We start from the raw sequence: 20,036 nt of genomic DNA on the forward strand, positions 1-20,036 counted from the left end.
TGAAGAATATAGCCAAAGTGATGTATATAAATTATCAATAACCTTCATGGTATAGTGAATATTCTATCGAAAAAGGGATTAAAGAGCAATAGCTAAACAATTAATTGCACTGGGAAAGATGGTAACAGGCCAATATAACATTTATTTTGTGAGCAATGTCACTGAAATTTATAACAGTAACCTCTCATAAGTGGGTTTTTAAAAATCTGTTTTGGATTATTAGAATTCACATGAATAATGGCCATTATTTTTGACATGCTATATGTATACCAATTTTGTTTTCTCTTCGTCTCTAAAACTGATTGTAACTATGATTTGATTCTGGGTTTTTCCCTGTTTTGCTAATTCTTAACGATAAAAATATATTAGACATCTGTTACTGAATCCAACAACTTATAATTTTAGATGCAAAAAGCTGCTGCTGTTGTTAGAAGGACATGGGCTAAGGCAACCCTGCAGCGGAGACAGTTTAACTGCCGCTTTTAACTGTGCATGTCATTTTGCTGTTAAAATGCCTCCCATCTGCTTCTTTAACAACCTGTAGGGGGGGTGAGGGTGGGAACAAGCAGTCGTATTATGCTTGTCTTCTTTCCTCTACAAGGGCTTAAAGTGAATGGAGAGAAATGGCCCCAAACCCATCCCTCTCCATTTCTGTTGCTTTTTGTAGCTCGTTTACATGTTGGGGGAATTCCATCACAGATTCACAAAGTTACAGGTAGTTTGGCCTCAAGGGGGAACTAGAACTGAACATATTTTTCAAGCCCACACACTGGGTTCGTGGTGTTTGAACAGGATTTTGAATCCAACACAATATCTGCTGGGCAGTATTGGCGGTTAATGGATTACCATTTTTTCCACAAGCATTGAAAATCCTCTTAAAACTTCATCTTTTAATGCGTCATTCTATGGCCCTTAATCAAACAATTTATATCGACATACCACCACTTTGCCCGTGTTTCATTTATCAGTACAATCATTTTAATGGGCCCAAAGCTACAGGAAAATCATTTAATTGGATAGGTATTCTATCACTTTAATATGACAACCACAATTACCCTCAACATTCAATTGGGATAATTTCTGGCGCAATTACTGTCAGTTACAATTAGCTGTATTAAAACTGGCAGTACAACGTAGCCAAATATTTCATGCCTTTAGTGCTTACTGAACAGTTCCTCATTCCTTCCCACAATGCCGGCAATATGCAAAATTTGGCACCACACTGGAATAGTCCACACGAAGGTTCCTTCTCATTCCTGCTTCATCCTATTCTCCCAAGGATCAAAGTTGACAGAAAAAGGTGTGTGTACTTCCTGCACGGAACAAGGCTCCTCCTAGAGGTACAGAGCAGTATAATACTGTGTAGTAATGTCAAGTAGGAATGTGCATATTAAAAAAAATAGATATTTTTCAGATCTGGATTTGGGAAGGGCAAAAATACTGTTTTTCTGGGATATATGAGTCCCCAATACTGTTTTGAAAATCAGGTTTGAGTTTTTTTTCTGGATTCCAGAATTATTCAGTTTCCATTATTTCTTGTGGAGCAGTGGGGACGGAATGTGGGGGATGGTGGTGGCTGTTTTTCCACCAAATTACAGCAGATGTGCAGAGACTATAGTGCTGCCTGTCCATTAAAGACCCACCAAGTGTCAACCAAATTGGACTCTGCTCTCACCATAGTCATTCCAACTTGATCACCCACCTCCCTTCCCCACTCATTGCCATGCCACCTCCATTTTGGGACTCTAGGAAGGTTTTTTGAAGGTTCCCTGGTAGTTTTGATTTTTTTTTTAATTTAGCAGCAGCAGCCTAGTGATAGAATGCTGAACTTGAGTGAAATTGACCAACTTCAGTTGTGGGCCCAGAGATTAAGGGAGCAAGGTACGGGGAGGTGGAGCACCAACAGCACAGAATAACCAAACAAACACTTCAGCTGGAGAGAAGTGGCCACAACTTTATTGAAACAACAGCTGTCAGAGCCTTGGCACAGCATGGATCCAGTTATCAAGTGACCACCCTGTCAGCCAATAAGCATCAGGCAATTGTCAAGTGATATCTCTGCTCCACTCTGTGGCAGCCAGCTGGCTGGGCCAGGAGGAAGGACATCTGGGATGCAGAGATGTATCGGGGGGAAATGGTGCCTGGAGACAACCTCTTCTCCGGGCGCCCCCTGCGCTCGTGAGCATGGCTCGAGGGCGCCAAGCCCTGCCCTCGCCAGCCTGCATGTGGAGCAGGGTTTGGGGTGAGGCTGCCCACCACTGAGCCCCACCCCTGGCCTGCATGGAGGCCGGCAGGGCCTGGGGAGGCCAAAAGCCAACCTGCTTGGAGGCTGGGTGGGCGGGGCTCACCCCTAACCAAGACACCACTATGAAGAGAGGGGCAGACCAAGTCTTTTCCAGAATGCTGCATCTAAACATACTTGCATTTCTGGCTTTAACCTTTCAGGACTCGAGGGTGGGCATCTATAGCCATCTGGTCCTTGCTCCATTGCATGGCTTTTTTGGAAGGCATTGCATACACTGGAAATGAGAAAGCAAAGGAAAAACCCAGGTGGCCCCAATGCCACCGTTCTATGATAATGACTCCCAGCTACTTAAAGATTGGGGAAAGCATGAGGCTAGGCCCAGGGAGAGCAGAGGCTCCTAAAGGGGGCCTTGCAAAAACCCTGGCCCCACCCCAGGGCTGGATTGGCCAGCGAGGCAGGAAAGAGGTCAGTAGCCATGCTGGGAAATTGCCTGGCCCAGAAGAAGGGCCAGGCAGCCAGAGATTAGCCACCGCTCTTCCCACCTGGTCAAGCACTGTGTGGGGCACCTTGGGAGAGCCTACAAGGAAAACAGTCCAGGACAGAAAGGGTTAATAAACATCTTACCCAAGAAACACTCCCTCTCTCCATACCTGCTTTTAAATACATCAGATATCCCAATACATTAAAATGTATTGGGATATCTGATCATTAATTTCAAATATAATGGGAAGTTCAGCCCTGATTTTGCAACTTTCAAAGTTTCTGTTGCAATGAATCACTCCACACCATATACTGTGGTACAACTCCTCTTAGGATCTACCAATATGCATCATTTGACCAGTCTTTTAACACCTCCTGCCATGCATAGCAAATTACAAATCTACCACCAGATGGCACTCACTTACCAGTTAATGGCAATCCCTAAGGAACCCCTTATAAAAACCCCCCCCATAATTGCCTCTATTCTACTCAAAGCACAACCCCCCTCCCTGTATTTTGAACAAAAAACAGCAGCAGGGGCCAATGAGGTCCAACTGGAAACATTTGCTCTTGTGTCCTGTTCCTTGGCTGGACACTGTAGCAAGACAAAGGCAGCACTGGGAAGGCACTGCTGTTTCCATTAAGGAACTGACACAAAGGCAAGGCATCCAGGAGTCACAAGAGAAATAAAAGTAGCAGCCAAGCCAAAGAGAGATAAGGACCCTCAACAGCAGCTGTTAGAATAGCAAAAGGGGACAGCGAGAGAGGAAAGACAAAACTGTTTCTTCCACCCATTTTAAGTGCTCTTAATTGCCCAAAGTGCTGCACCATCCCCGTCTCATTAGTCTTTATAGCCTGCTGCTCTGGGAGAGAGCCTATTAATATTTCTGACCAACTGGCTGCGGGACTTGCCTAAGGCCATTCCATGATAGCTGGTCACAGTGCTGAGCTTTTAGTCCAGGATCATATTTTGATTCAGTGTATTTTGACAGCCTTGTAGAATGTACGTTTCAATTTTCAAAATAATATTAGTTTGAAATGATATGCAAGGAGTTGGGATCCACAAAATGAACAGTTCCAATTTTCCTTTCACTCTGCAGTTCTTTAAGCTGTGAAAGGGCAGCTGAAAGGATCTTCTGGGAAAGGAAAAGAGGCAGAAAGAGAGCACCTTTTAAACTGGGGTGCTGGGGATCTCAGATCCTCTGAAGATGCCAGCCACAGATGCAGGCGAAATGTCAGGAGAGTATGCTGCTAGAACACGACCATACAGCCCGGAAACCACACAGCACCCCAGTGATTCCGGCCGTGAAAGCCTTCGACAATACACCTTTTAAACGTTATTTCATATTTTTAAAACACACACACACACAACACCTTTTATTGGCATATAAATACATTAAAATTAAACTACCTACATGGATCAGTGTAGGTAGGGAGAAGGAAAATATTAAAACGATTTACATTTGATTATCCATAAAATTAATCAGGAGTAACTTTAAAATTTTGGATCTTCATCGCCTTTACTAAAAATGCGGCGACGTCTGTGGTGATCTGGATGTTCTTGTCATGGAGTAAATATTTGACTTTCCCTTTATCAGAAGTCTGTAGGGCTTTGTTCAGATGAGGTTTTATGAACTTGTCTCTTTGGAATGTATAGAAGTTGCAGCGTAGCAGGACATGCTCAGTGGTTTCCATGTGCCCCTGCAAACATGGACAAAGCCGCTCACTGAACGGAATATTTGCAAGTCTTCCCTTATAGGTGGCCGATGGAAGAATATTAAATCTGGCTTGCATAAAAACTTGCTGGGCATGTGGGGAGGTAAGGTTTTCAACATATGCTGAAAGGTACCTTTGTTCTGAAGAGAGATTGAATGCCAGTGGGGAACAAGGTCTCATTGCTTGGGCATAGATTAACTGTTTCTCCCTATCAACCGGTCTTTGCTTTATTATTGGAAATATGTAATGTTCGTTTGAGTTGCTTATGGAGTCCAAAGAGATACCTAGAGTTCTTATCTTTTTTGTTATTTGCTTATACCATATTGATTGAAAAGAGTCTGACAGCATATGGTGTATAAGGCTTTTTGGTTTAGCCCTGTAATGGAGACGAAGCCAGAATTTAAAGATAAGCATCCAAATTTTTGTCTCCAATTATAAGCCAAGTTCATAACAAATGGCAAAGTAAGCAACACATTTTTGGAATGCTAAGAAGACGATGAATGAAGAGGGATTGAATAATTTTGATCTCAGCTTTGAGACTGCAAATCCATAATGGGGAAGTACCATATATACTCGTGTATAAGCCGACTTTTTCAGGACATTTTTATGCTGAAAAAGCCCCCCTCGGCTTATACTCGAGCGAGGGTCCCACTTACCTGTTCTCCGGTGCCTCATCAGGGAGAGCAGCTCCTTATCTAGGCTCTGCTACATTGCTCTTAATTTACCCTATTGAGACGCATCCTCCAGAGTTGTGTTTAAAAAAGCCGTGGCTGCAGCAACAGGAGGGAGGAGCGAAATAAGCAATTGGGCAGCCTTGGCCCGGCCCAGCAGGGCAGCGTCTGGAAGTGACCCGATCCAGGACACGTCGATCCGAGCGGAGGGAGGGAGGCGAGGGAGCCACGCTGGCGAGCGCCGGCAGGCTAATAGGCTCCCGGACCCCATCTGCGTCCATCCAGCACGAACCCGCCCCTCCAGGAGCTGAGGGACCAAGGGGCCGGAGACCTCCGTGGCTGCCACTGATGGCCCCATTTCCCCGCCCGCGACGGAGGCCACAGTCATGGAGGCAGACAAGGAGGATCGCGAAGAGGATAGCGTGGGGGAAGAAGAGCAGCAGACGGATCTCACCGACGGAATCAGGCAAGATTGCACCGGGGGGGAGGGAAGGGGAGGTAGCCCCTGGATCGCACAGAGCAGCCCCAGGACACAGCCTCTGTGATGATGCCTCACAGAGACAGCTGGTAGCCCTCCTGAGGGAAACCATGCGGGAGGAAATCCAAGCGTAGAAATCATCACTGCTAGTTTGGTATATGTTCAGAGCCCACACATCTGATGACATTAAAAAACTGGCAAAATTGGCTGCTGCATTTTCCACCCTAGGCTTATACTCGAGTCAATAAGTTTTCCCAGTTTTTGTGGTAAAATCTGGTGCCTCTGCTTATATTCGGGTCGGCTTATACTCGAGTATATATGGTAATTGCGACTCTACTAGTTTGATGGCAGCTAGAAAATATTGTCCGCCGTCAGTGTAGAATTTTTTTTGCTATGGTTGATGTTTCCTATTTCGATGTTTTAATAACTTGTGTTAGCTGAAAGCTCCATCTGAGATTGTACTGGAAGCACACACCAAGGTAACGGAATTTCTTCACTTGTTCTATCTGGTTTCCATCCAGTTTCCATGTATGGAGTTTCCAATGTTTAGAGAATACAAGAATTTTAAGTCTTTTCATAGTTAATAGTGAGAAGATTCTGATGGCAATATTGTGTGAATGTCTTTAAGAAATGCTTGAGGCCTATTTGCATACGAGATAGTAATACGGCACTGTTGGTGTAAAGAAGGAGAGGAATCTCGGTTTGGTCTACTTTGGGGGGATGCCCATAGATGCGACAAATTGTGGGTGCTAGATCATTTAAGAAGAGGTTAAATAAGCATGGAGCAAAGACACAGCCCTTGCTTAACTCCTATGTTTGATGGAATTTCAGGTGTTAGATGACCATGTGGGTTAAGATGAACTCGACATTGCGTGTTGTGACACAACATTTGTATGAGGTGTCAGAGATGAGGATTTATGTCCATACGTAAAAGTTTTTGCCATAACAATTCACGTGAAACAGAATCAAATCAGATATATACGTATTTTTAGAACATGAGTTGTGAGGTTTTTAAATGAATCGGGTTTCAGCTCAAGGAAACAGCATAGCAGGAGGCAGAAGCTTCTCCTCCCACTATGATGCAGGCCCCATCTGAATATATACAATTTAAAACAGGTTCCCCGCAACTGCTGCATGGAAAGTGAGTCGGGGCTGGGTTTGTTTTAAAAAATCCCTTTTAGTTAGGCCCTAAGTTTCCCTCCTTCAACCATGAGAAGCAGTAAGGTATTTGTGCCCCTTCACATACCACTCTCTCAGTTGTGGAAAGCTGAGAGCTTGTATGTGTGCAGAACCTTCTAGTTCTGGGGATGTCCTCACACAGCCCTTATTTTCAGTCAGTTTGGGGAGGAGGACGTGGGTCATTCCAGCCATTTTCTTCTCACGCCTCCTTCTTCCCAACGTCCGCTATCGATCGAAACATTCAGCCAGGCCGTGCCTCAAACCCTTCAAAAATCAAATTATATTTTATGTTGTGATTTTTTGCACCTTTGTGAGCCAAAAAAAATTGGGTACCTTTTAACATTCATTTATCAAGTAATCCTCAACACAAGAAAAACTGCTAATAAAAACATGACAGTCGCTTCTTTGTTTTCTAAATCAATACAATTTCTCAAATTTATTTTAAGAATTACTTCTAATATATCTTTTTCACAGAAGGAGGGTATAGGGAATGTTCTCATTCCATCTGTAAACACTGAAATACAGATCTGGGAAACAAGGGAAGAGACACAAAAAAGTGCATTTTACAAAATTATCAACTAAAATATATTTTACATGTATTACATTTCAATTTTAATTCTACTGACTGCATTTTCAGTTTCAAAAATATTTCCATATCTAATAGATTAAAAAAGCATGAAATATTCTCATTTCAGATAAGACATTTCAAATCATTTACATGCTGTCTGCAGAACAGCATAAAACCACCACACAAGTCTTCAAACAATATTCTTGGCCTGAAGTAGATTCTGACAATATCAGAAGCAAGGAAGGGGAGGGAAGGGGGTTCTCCCCCCCTGTCCAATAAGGGGGCTCCGAAGCCTTTCCCAGAATCTGGGCAGATACAGTTTCTTTCTTATATCTTCTTTTTCTGCCTGGAAAGGAGGCAGGACAAAGACGGATGAGGAAGCTGCACAAACCAGGTTTTCAGGAAATTACTGGAAATTACTCTGGTTTCCGAAGCTAAATTTTAAAACCTCTCTCAACAGAGCTGTTGTACCCTGAATTTGAGTCTGAATTAAATGTTGTGCGGATTCCTGTTATCTACACCATGACCATCACACTTTCACCTTTTCCAAGAGAAGATATCTAGAAATATAGATTTCATCCTCCCTATCACAACAAAAAGGAACCCCAAATCTGATTCTGCATAGACCAGACTGTCCATCTTCAACCATACACACACTCTACCCACATCACTCTGGGAACATTCCCTATTCCAGTTGCTCCGTTTCCTCTAGAATTCCCTCCTGAGCCAGGCAAATGGAAGAATAGGCAGTAGCTACAGTACCCATAGTATTGCTCCGAAACCACTCCTGCTTATCACTGGACTAACAAGAGAGATGCCAGTTCTACCTTCCATCCATAAAAACCAGAGCCTCCTTTCAGCCATGCTATCACTGGCCTGAGTGAAACGTTGTACGGAAACTCTTGTGCCATTTGCATGCTGTAAAGCAGATGTGCTTTGTAGCACTAGTCACTCCAAGAGCTCTTCTACGTGCCCCAGGAATGGTTAATGAAAAATAACCCCATTACTTTGGGCACTAGTAAGCTCGGATCAGCCTTGGACTGTTGGTTCAATTTTAGTGTGGGACATTCCCCCTAAATAGCAGGAATAATCCTTTCCCTACAAAACATAGTAGGAATCATCCCCATGCAATCTCATGGCTACAATGATGACCACCATGTTTAGCCTTTACCAATGTTTCAAGATCCTCTGCATGACTTTCCCCCTCTTTGGTATGTAGAGCAAGATATCGCTTTGTTAACACGCTAGGAACTGAACACGGCAGGGCTAATTTCTCCAGGCCAGGCAGGCACAGAACTCAGCTGCCAATACTCTTGATTCCAGCTCATGGGCAAATACAGGTAGTGCTATTTCTACTTGAAAAGACAACAACATTAAAGCCATAGGAACACTTCTAGTTCATTTAACACTAGGTTCAGAACTTCCCAAAAAACGCAGTTCCCCAGTTCAGGTGAGCGACTCTGAGACTGTCAGCAGGTACATGGACTGATACAGTGTTGATTCTCATTCTTTAGAATTAGTGCAATCTACAAATGGAATCCCAGCACATTTATATGACTGATTCAGCGAACTCTTCTTATGCTGTCCTTTGGTTTGCTTTAGAATTAACTGAAATAGCTTTGTGTTAAAAGCTCAACTAAAGTATTTCTAAGAGCTATACATGTAAGGCAAGAGGCAGAAGTATCCATAGGAATCAGGTAGCAGTTTTTTCAACAATGCAAACCTCTCATTGGTCAGTTCCTTTTGGGAGCCTAAGAGTCTCACCTTGGTTGTCATGCTCAGATATCAGTGTCAGAGATTTTGGGGGAGGCAGGATCGGAAGAGAGGTAGGCAAGCAAAAGTATCGACTAAACTGGTTGGGATTAAGATGCTTTTTCTGTAAAGAATATAACCCAAAGTAACACATTGTCGTTCCTTACCCCTAGAGCTTCTAGACCTTCCCAAGTACAACGGAGTGTGCAAATCCAGATTCTACAAGGACTGAAAATGAGAGCAAAGGAAACGGAAATGGGATGGAAAGGAACATGAACTATTTCTGCCAAAGGAAGAGATGCCTCAAGACTTCTGTGTGAAAGAGATCACTATCATAGCAGCTGTTACCTAAACTCCATACTCTGGAAGCTTTTCAGCAGTAAAGGTATTGCCCTTCCCTCCCAAACAGGCATGATGCTTAAAGTTTTCTTACATCCTGATCTTAATCACACTTACTTGGAAATAAGTTCCACCGTTTCAATGGAACCGACTTTTGTCAATGGCTTAGGGCTGCAGCCTAAGAAAGATATGCAGCTTTTTCATAATGGCGTGAGGTAATCCTGTTACATCTTTTTTTTCCCACTTCCTGCTTTGGAGATGAAGCTCAGAGCCAGCTGGAAAATCTCCAACCTGACTAGATCATTATAGAACATAAAAGCTACCCCAGATGTGATCCTTCTCCCTTTATGGAGGAAAACATTTTCCATAAGTAAGGATACTGGGTTCAGTAATGTCTCCAAAAAAGACTCTTCAAGAGAGCCTCCGTCCTTACCTTCACGTAAGGACTTGAGATCAAGGACCTTATCACAGTCTGATTCATTCCTGTGCTGAAGCTTCCCTTCTTTATGTTCTAACCATCCCCCACCAAGATTGGCTCTGCATTCAGTTTACTGGCTTTTATCCCCTGGACCATCTTCCCTTCCCCCCCTCGATATATGAAGCTCATTGTACATATAGATATAGATTTACAGAAGCAAGTACCTATATCTATATACACACACACTTTTCTCTATAGATATATATTTTAATTTATGTTCTTTAGACGAAGTGCTGTGCTTTGAACATCTGCCTTAACAGGAAATCTGCTCTCAAATACAGAGGATAGAGTGCTCGGGCACTCTGTCCTGTGCCTGTGGACAGTGCTCTGAAGAGTAGGAGCATGCGTGAACGATGAGGTCAGCCTGCCCTTGGCTCTCTGGTGCCGCTTGTCAACCCCACAGCCACAGAGCTCCGTTACTGCGGATTCTTCAAAATGCGTCCATGTCGGAAGTCGTAGACGTGGCGGCAGAGAAAAACCAACTCTGGATCTGTGTCCTCCGGCACCTTGCGGTGTGCAGGGGTTGAATACTCTTCTGATGGAGGGACCATCACAGTTTTCTTGCCTGGGATCCCCTCAACTCGACGCTTTGCCAAGGCACAAAATCTGTAGAACCATTAGATAGCCATGACTAAGAAGCAGAAATCATCATATAAACAAGCAAACCATATGAAGCTGCCTTATAAGGAACCAGACCTCTGGTACATGAAGGTCAGTATCATCTACTTTGACTGTCAGTAGCTCCCAGGGCTTCTGGCAAAGAATCTGCTTCATGAATGCTTTTACCTTGGAAATATCAGGAGCTGAACCTGGGACTTTTGGCCTGTAAAGCATGGGATTTCTCTCTAAGTCATGGCCACTCCCTAGATATCACTTTCTGCAACAGCAACTTGTTGGATCACGAACACCCAAGTGTTATTACTACGCACCTTTCAAACTGCTCCCATAGAAACCTTCTAACTGCTTGATTGTTAAGACCCTCCTCAGGTGTTCCGCTTTGTGTTCCACCACCAAAAACCTTTAGAAGGAGGTGCACAGCGACCAGAGAAAGGGTGATTTCTACAGTGGTATTTCATCTACAGAACTCTCGCCTGTTCACCTGAGGCATACATATGCCGTTGGGGCGTTTCATTTCCCCGGGCCTCTGGTAGCATGTGACAACAGCTGCTGCTGCTCTTTGATTTTTATGCTGCCTTTCCAAAGAACAGAGCACAAGTCTCAGGGCAGATCTGATTTCTACAGGCATTTTTTTTAAAAAAACTAAGACAGTGCTTTGTCGAAGGCTTTCACGGCCGGAATCACTTGGGTGCTGTGTGGTTTCCGGGCTGTATGGCCGTGTTCTAGCAGCATTCTCTCCTGACGTTTCGCCTGCATCTGTGGCTGGCATCTTCAGAGGATCGATCCTCTGAAGATGCCAGCCACAGATGCAGGCAAAACGTCAGGAGAGAATGCTGCTAGAACACGGCCATACAGCCCGGAAACCACACAGCACCCATAAGACAGTGTTGTTTAGTATGGAGATCTCACCTCTCCTACTGGCTCTAGACCAGGGGTCTGCAACCTGCGGCTCTCCAGATGTTCATGGACTACAATTCCATGCCAATTGGCCATGCTGGCAGGCGCTGATGGGATTTGTAGTCCATGAACATCTGGAGAGCCGCAGGTTGCAGATCCCTGCTCTAGACCTACTGCATAGTCAAAAACGATTATATAAGGTATTGGCCATTTCTCCCATTTATGTGATAGCCATTGCAGCTTACCAACTTTGATCAATTAGAATGTAATCTAAAACTAAAGTATGCAACAATTAAGATTTCACAAAGCAAAAATCTAATATTTTACAAATGGATAATTTTGCAGACTGCTCCTGGACAAAACAAGGCAACTTTTGATAGCATACCAGTTTTCAAGCACACTTGAAAACATATTTCATTATCACTCCTTCATGAAATATCATAAATTTTGTCATACTCCACTGAGAGAAAATTCTGGATCATTATATAGGCCAAGGGACAGTCAGATTTTGAAGATGGGTTGTTTGGTTGTAATTTGCATAAAACTAAAACACTTTAAGAAGTTGCTTCACTTCCCAATCTCTTCAAGACTCACAGAAGGAAGCTGGGCAGACAGGTGAACAGTGAGCGAACAGTTGAAAAAAGGATAATACAAAAGTAAAACAAAATAAGTTGTTTGTCTGCTGACAAGCTTTCTCTTGGAACTCTGAAGAGCAATCTAATGAAGATAGCAGAGAACCAAAACACCTGCTAAGAAACAGGCAGAGCAGACCCATTACACCACCTATATTATAAACTCTAAATGTACTATAAATACAGACCATAAACAAAGTGGTGGGATCGCAAGGCACATTCTTCTATGGATTGTCAAAAGAAAAGCAAGTTTAGAGCACCACCTACCTGCAGTACTCTGCAAAGGTCAGAACATAGCACTTTTCCTCAATACAGGCAACACTGTTTTCATCCTGATGTCGGGATGCAAAGATCTCGTTCTAAAAGAAGGCACACAACGAAGATTACCTTAATGTTAGATGAGACGTATGCACAATCTTGCTGGAGCTCTGTTACCACATGCATATTGATGCTTACAGTTTTGGACACAGCTTGTCCAAGGAACAGTTGGAAAGTGCCATCAGGCCACAGCTAACTTATAGTGACCTCAGGAAGTTTTCAAGGCAAGAGGCATTCTTTACCTCTGAGTAGAAGCCCTGGACTCCCATCCAAGTATTAACCAGGGCTGACCCTGCTTAGCTTCCAAGATCTGACTATCTGCAACATCCAGGTCAGGGCTGTCCAACGTAAGAGGAAGAATCATTGCCCATCAACACCATCAACCGTATCAACCAGCACTGTTTTCAAAACACGGTTTTCTAACGAGAAACCTATTAACTGGGTAAAAGACATTTATATCTTCCATAACAACAGAAGCCCATCTGGATAATACAACAAAAAGATATTTGGACAGAAAAAAATGGTGTTGGAGATCTCTGTAGTGACCACTGCACATTCTTAAGGTCTCTTTTACACAATGTTTGTAACTTGTAACTTGGGCCAGGACTATTTCAAGCAAGACCACTGAGAAGGAGGAAACTGGGTTGGAGGTGGTTAAAATTTCAGGGATTCTGATCACTCCAAGGGCCCATGGAACAAGTAAGTTGTTGTCTGTTATCATATGAGGTTTGGGCAGTGCAATTTTTGTCAGGGGGCACCTGTGGTGACCTGCAGTAGCTCTGATTTGAGGGATGTGATCTACAACATCATATTCCAACATTCTTTATCAGAGATATTGGCTTGGATCCAGCACTGAGCAAATGGGAAAAGAAATCTACATAACATTGTTCCGCTTGTAAAAGAGATTGCGCAAGATCTTCTACCACATCTACTGCTCCCATCCTAGCTTGCTCATGAACACACCACACACATGAAATCATGGACAACAATCTCTTTCCTCTCCAGTATTGTACATTGTAGGGAACCATTCTAAGAATAGAAAAGCTGCGCAGTTCGCTACTTGACGTTCCAAGATTTGGATACACAATACCTTGCATAAGTAGAAACACAAGTGGGGATACAAGTAAGTGTGAATGAATGCAAGCAGCTCATGCACTCTTTTTCTTGCATCACTGCATGTGAAAGAGCTCCAGCAAAGGGTGAAATGTTGCGCTTGATCCAACCCAGCAGCATGTTTACAGAACAGCTGACTGGCAAATTATGAATGGTTTGGTTGAAGATGAATCTTTTTAATAGGCTTGTTATAGATTACTTGCCTCCTCATCCAATGCAACATATTCCACCTATGCAAACGCGGTGGGTAAAACATAGAACATGTTTTGAAATGCACAGAACTTGTGTAAGGTAAGTGTATTAATTCCATTCCCATCTCCTGGCAAGGAAGTAGCTGCCTGGTAATCCTTGCTTAAGCATTCTAAACATCTTGCAGATTTCAAGAACTCACTTGATGCATGCTAGGATTGCGGCCTCCCTGAGTGTGTTCCGGTCTGTAATACCACAGGAGGCTCATCATCAGCTCTCCTGGAAGGAGAGAAAAGTAGATGTTAAGAAAATCTGAGCCCCATTTAGGATGAAGTCTGACTTCACAACCTGAGCCTTTGGGGAGGGTGGTATATAAATATAATAATAAATAAAATGACAGATGTTCATACCTGTAAGAGAGTCCATTGGATACTTACCGTGAAGGGCTTTTCTACTGGTGGGAAGGGAAGACATCTTGCATGAGATATACCCATCATCACTTGCAGGGAGGCAGGACCAATCAAAACTCTTTAACATCACTTCCTGTAGAGGTCCTCAGGGTCAAATCCCCTCACTATTCCATCTGACAACGCAGTAGAAATGAGGACCACAAGAACAACATACACATTCCAACATCTCTTTTGGGAACAACGTTATAAACATAAAGGCTAAACAGAAACTTTCAACTCATTCTGGCTCCATCCTACTAATCCTCCTGGGTGCTCTAATTTTTGTTTGAAACAAACTTCATCGGAGAAAAATAGAAACTAGGGAGGAGCCAAGATGTCTTCCCTTCCCACCAGTAGAAAAGCCCTTCATGATAAGTATCCAACGGACTCTTCTACTGGGGAGGGGGGGAGACATCTTGCATGGGACCTCCCAGAGCGGTGTCCCCTAATTAGGGTGGGTCTCATTCATCTCCTATGATGTTTCCCAGAACTCTTCTGCCAAAAGCCACCTCTGTGGCTGCAATGGAGTTGAGTTTGTAGTGTTTGACAAAAGATGAAATTGGTGACCAGGTTGCCGCTTTGCAAATTTCCTCCACTGACGCATGGTTTCTAAATGCTGCGTTGGTCTCCGCACTTCTAATTGAGTGCGCAGTGACTCCTAAAGGCACTGATAACCCGCTAGCTTTGTAAGCTTCAATGATGGTTGCCTTCAGTGTCGAGCTCACAGCTGCCTTAGACATAGGTAGGCCCATCTTCGGAGGTTGTATACTGACAAACAGGGCTTCTGAATTTCTCAAATGCTCCATCCTGATCAGAAAGGCTTTTAGTACTCTTCTGACATCTAATGTGTGCCATAAGTACTCTTTTGGATGCTTCGGGTTTGGTATGAAGTTTGGTATCGTAATCTCCTGACGTCGATGGAAGTTGGTGTTCACTTTTGGGGTGAAAGCCGGGTCTGGTCTTAATGTGACCCTATCTTTGTGAAAGATGCATAGCTTTGGATCTGTGGATAGTGCTTGCAACTCCGAAACTCTCCTAGCTGAAGTTATTGCTATCAGAAACAGTGTCTTCATTCTTACCCATCTTAGGTGTGAGGTTTGTATTGGCTCGAATGGATGTTTCGTAAGTGCTGTTAACACTGTGTGCAACCTCCACGAAGGAAATCTATGTATTGTGGGGGGTTGTGACAGCTTAACTCCTCTCAGAAAATTCATAACGGCCTTTTGCCTGGCGATAGGAACGCCATCAATAGATGGGCACACTGTAGCTATGGCTGCTATTTGTCTTTTCAAGGTGGCGCTGCGAAGTCCCAGATCAAATCCCCTCTGCAAAAATTCTAATATGTTCAGTAATGACAGATGTTCTGGGTCCACTGAATGGCTGTTGCTCCACCTCACGAATGCCTTCCATGACGAATTATATATATTGATGGTGGATCTCTTGTGTGCTGCCAAAATGGTGGTTGTCACCTTTGCAGAAAAACCTCTTTGCATCAGATGTCTCCTCTCACAAGCCTCACAGTCAGTTTGAGCCATTCTGGGTCGTGGAAGTTCATGGGGCCCTGAGATAGAAGGTCTGGTTCCGGCTCCAGTATTATCGGTGGAGCTATCGCCATTTCCTGGATGGTCGAGAACCATGGTCTTCTAGGCCACCTTGGTGCAACCAGTATCACCATTGCTTTTTCCTCTTTTATCTTCCTGAGGAGATGAGCTACCCCGGGCTTAGATGCCTGAGGTCCTTTTCCCTTGGTGCGTAGCAAATCTGTAAGCGGTAGGGCAATTTTGGCAAACTGGGGGATGAAATCTCGATAGAAATTGGCAAACCCCAAAAAGGATTGGAGTTCCTTGCGGGTGGTGGGGACAGGCTAATTTACAACCGCTGCTACTTTGGCAGGATCCATTTCCAGGCCCTCTGGAGAGATCCGATAGCCCAGGTAGTCTAGGGAGGTCTGATGGAAGGCACATTTGGACAGTTTTACAAAGAGGGAATTGTCGAGCAGACGTTGCAACACTGCCCTGACCAGTCGTTCATGCTCTTCCACTGTTTGGGAATAAATGAGGACGTCGTCTAAATACACCACCACCCCTTTGAACAGAAAATCCTGTAAGACATCATTGATAAGCGACATGAAAGCCCCTGGGGCTCCGGATAACCCGAAGGGCATTACACAGTATTCATCTTGACCAAATTTCGTATTGAACGCTGTTAAGTGTTCAAATCCTTCAGCGATTCGTACTCGGTAATATGCTTCTCTCAGATCCAGCTTGTGAAGATACGCCCCTTCCCCAATGCATCGAGTAAGTCCTTGATCAGGGGCAAGGGGTACTTATTCGAAAGAGAGACAGCGTTTAGACCACGATAATCAGTACAAAGTCGCAGGGTCCCATCCTTTTTTTTTCACGAACAGAACGGGGGCTGCGTGGGTGCTCTTGGTGGCCCGTCGAATAAACCCGCGAGCCAGGTTCTTATCGAGAAAGGCACGAAGCTCCTTCTCCTCGGTGGGGCTCATCCGGTATGTTCTACCCTTCGGAAGTTGCGCCCCTGGGACCAAGAGTATTTTACAGTCTGTGTCCCGATGGGGGGGGGGGAGTTGATCGCACTCTCGTTCTTCAAAGACTTTGGCTAAATCCCAGTACTGTTTGGGAACTGCGGTCAACTCCAGGCTTGGGGCAATGTCGAGGGCCATTGGCTGGGGTTCATCGGGGTTTTCTTTGGGCTCCGCCGGTGGCGCTCCCCCGTGCATGTGATCCCCACAAGGAGGATCGGTGAACCGGACTATACGTTGCCCCCAGAAGATGGTGGGTTCATGGGAGAGAAGCCAGGGCATTCCCAACACTATGGGATGTTTGGCGACTGAAGCCAGGATGAAGCTACGCCTTTCCCAGTGTTCAGCGCATTGTAGGAGCACTGGTTGGGTTTTGAAACGGGCCGGGCCGTCGGTGCCTAACGGGCTGCCATCCATTTGGGTGAAGGGGATGGGTTTGGCCAATGCTATACGTTCAAGCCCTAATTGCTCTGCCACCTGAGGCCTCATAAGGCAGTGGGAGCAACCTGAATCCACGAGTGCTCGTGCTAGAATACGTGTGTGCTTGGACGTATTGGTTAGAGTGGTCATAATAGTAATGGGAGCGCCCCCTTCACTCACCGCATCTGGCACTGGGATTTCCTCCGCGGGGCCAGAGGAAAGGCTCACCCCTTCAGGTTCGGTGTCATCGACATCTCCGGATTCGTCCTCACAGGTGGTTTGCGCAGCTCCCTGGGATCCCCGAGGTCCTGGTTTACGTGGGGTTCATGCCGTCGACTTGCGAGGAGCGGGAACGGGCGCCTTTTGTTTCTTCGGGCAATTGGTTGCCATGTGGCCCGGTCCCCCGCAATATAAGCATAATCCGAGGCGGCGACGACGCTCGGAAGTGGACTCGGTTGCAGGAGGTCCAGCACCTGCCTTCTTTGGCGGGGCGGCGGCAGCCGCTGCAGGCTTGGGAGGAGGCTTGCTGGTGGCAGTTTTCCCTGTCTTGGATCGGGTAAGTCGGGCCGCAATAAGGTTGCCAGTTGTAATCCACTCAGCAATGGTTTGTGGTTCACGCGCCATATCTGCCCAGGTGCAGATTTCTGGGTCGATAGCATCGTGAAAGTATTCGCACTTCATGCGTTCGGGCCAGTCTGGGAGTTTGCTCGCGGCTAAATGGAATTCTTGAGCAAATTCTGCGAAGGTTTTGTTACCCTGCTTGAGGGTTTTAATAGTCTTAATGGCCTTGTTCACCTCCTCCGGATCCTGAAAGCGTAATCGGAGGCCTTGGAGTAAGGCCGCCACGTTTTGAAGTTCAGGGGCCCCTCCCAGTTCATGTAATTCCACAAACCATTCTGCGGCATCCCCATCCAACACGGATCCGATGTCTCGCACTTTCTCGGCTTCGGATCGATAGAGATCATCGAATTCGAGCATGTGCTGTAAAGCCCCAGTTGTAGTGGATAAAAATAAGCGCAATCTGGAAGCGGGTTCCATCAAATCCGCGCTGGGATGTGGCGGGCGATTATAGCTCTCCTACCGGCTATCGGCGCCACTCGCTGGAGCTCGGGCGGGAAACCTGTCCCGTGGTGGTTAAAGTGCCAGAGGGGGCGGAGGTTGCACTGGTGGGAGGGGGGGTGGGTGGACCGGGAGTAGGACTCTACGTTGCTGCAAGGGGGCCTCCATTCGCGGAACGGTCCAAATAGGGGCAACGGGCGTATGACGCTGGGCGAAAGCTGGGCGCCGCCAGTGCTAGGGTAGGGACGCCTCGAGGTTCTTCGACTTCCCTCCGAAGCAACATCAATTCTCTTGCCGCCAATTACCTCTCCTCCGGGCGCAGGGAGATTTCCCGGGTCACGCTTCGCAGCTCTATCATAAAGGCTCCCTACATTTGCATTGCTGCTTCGGGATTTCTCCTTGATTTTCCAGTGCTTTCTTTCAGGCACTCGCGCTGGACGCTGGAAAGCTCGAAGTCCCTGGAGTAGTTCCAGCAAACATGATCACTGTGGGAAGCGAGTGGTCTTTGAGAAACTGGTCTCTAAGAACACCCTTCATCACGGGACAATCCCTCTGCTTTCCACGGCTCAGCGCTGCTGTTCACGCTGCCCAGTTCGAAAGATAGCGTCGCCACTTTCGAGGGGCTTCTCGCCTTCCTGCTCTCCCGCTCCAGTTCTTCTAGGGCTTGCGTCAAGGCTTTCAAGGGCTTCCCGCCCCTGTTCCTTCAAGTCACATTTGGCCCTCCTCTCAAGGGATTCTGAAGCTGTTCCCGTAAAAGACTGCCGGGTTCAAATGGGGGGGCGCCGCCATCCATGGTGCAGGCAGGGCAGTCAGCCTCAAGTTCTCCTCTCTTTTAAGTCCGAGGGTCGCTGGGCGCCGGCATCTTCCTCGTGGAAGGTAAGTCTCGACTCTGGAACCTTTTAGGTAACTCCTTAACATCCTCCTCCGGAGTCCTCGGTGGTGGAGGACGCCGAAGCCCTTCGGGCGCCAGCTTCCAGTGCTCTGCCAGTGGTCTTCGGAGAGGAGGGTCCTTTGAGGTATTGGTTCAGGAAATCTTTCCAAGGGATTCCTGGGTATCCCATGGATGGTCGATACCCTGATTTCTTCCCTCACCGCTCGTGACACCGGGGTTTGTAATCCACATGTTGGGCGGGGTGGTGAAATGTCAGCCTCCTGGGGAGCACGTCCATCACACTCCGCCACCAGGGATCATAATATTCCTGACGACTTCCAGAAGTCCGCCTAAAACCGTAAGGCCGAAAGCCATCAAGGGGGGCTTCTTCCACTTGCTCGTGGTGCAGTTGGAGGAAGGCTAAGCTCGCTGAGCCGGGCCTGGAGAGGGTCACCAGGGAGATTGATTCCGCTGGTTCCTCCACAGAGGCCGCCGTGGTGGAAGCGGGCAGAGAGGGAACCCTCTTGGGGGGCTACCACAGTCTCCCTCGGGCTTTCCAAAGGCAACATCGCTCTCAGTAGTCAACTCCCTGCATGTTGGTAGTATTACCATCAGGGGATCCACAAAACGGATGAGCTGGGATGGTACTTTGACCACGCATCAAAACCAAGATAGAATAATAGTGAGAACTGCGATAATGTAAGGAACCTCAAAGGACTCAAATATAAAAGCAACTGGTTTCTAGTTCTTTTATTATTTCATAAACTTCAACGATCACATTACACGCAATGCGGATTCTGACTTTCCCGGGCTCAAGGTGTCGCTTATACGGACAATCCAGCCCCTCCCCGAACTCCTAAGCGCAATTCCCACGGCAGAGCAAAAGACAAGCTTCAAACGCATAAGATAAGTGCAGCAAGGTTAAAGACAGCAACCATCCCGGGCACGCAGCCCAGAACGTGGAATGCGCCAAGGTCAGGATAGCGGAGCAGGAACTAACCCCCAACCTTACAAAATGA

The 20,036-nt window shown here is 45.9% G+C and overlaps 1 protein-coding gene across 1 annotated transcript in view; it reads right to left on the minus strand.

Annotated features, from left to right (window-relative positions):
- Positions 1–7,170: 7,170 nt before the first annotated feature.
- Positions 7,171–20,036, minus strand: part of BAHD1 (bromo adjacent homology domain containing 1) — a 112,397-nt gene continuing 99,531 nt past the window's right edge. The window contains exons 5-7 of the mRNA XM_048485425.1: positions 13,876–13,952; positions 12,321–12,412; positions 7,171–10,512 (exon numbers count right to left, since the gene is read on the minus strand). Coding sequence (XP_048341382.1) covers positions 10,323–10,512; positions 12,321–12,412; positions 13,876–13,952 — 359 coding nt within the window. The 3' untranslated portion in view covers positions 7,171–10,322. The remainder of the gene's footprint in view (positions 10,513–12,320; positions 12,413–13,875; positions 13,953–20,036) is intronic.

The sequence above is a fragment of the Sphaerodactylus townsendi genome, linkage group LG02 (assembly GCF_021028975.2).
Source record: "Sphaerodactylus townsendi isolate TG3544 linkage group LG02, MPM_Stown_v2.3, whole genome shotgun sequence".
NCBI lineage: Eukaryota > Metazoa > Chordata > Lepidosauria > Squamata > Sphaerodactylidae > Sphaerodactylus > Sphaerodactylus townsendi.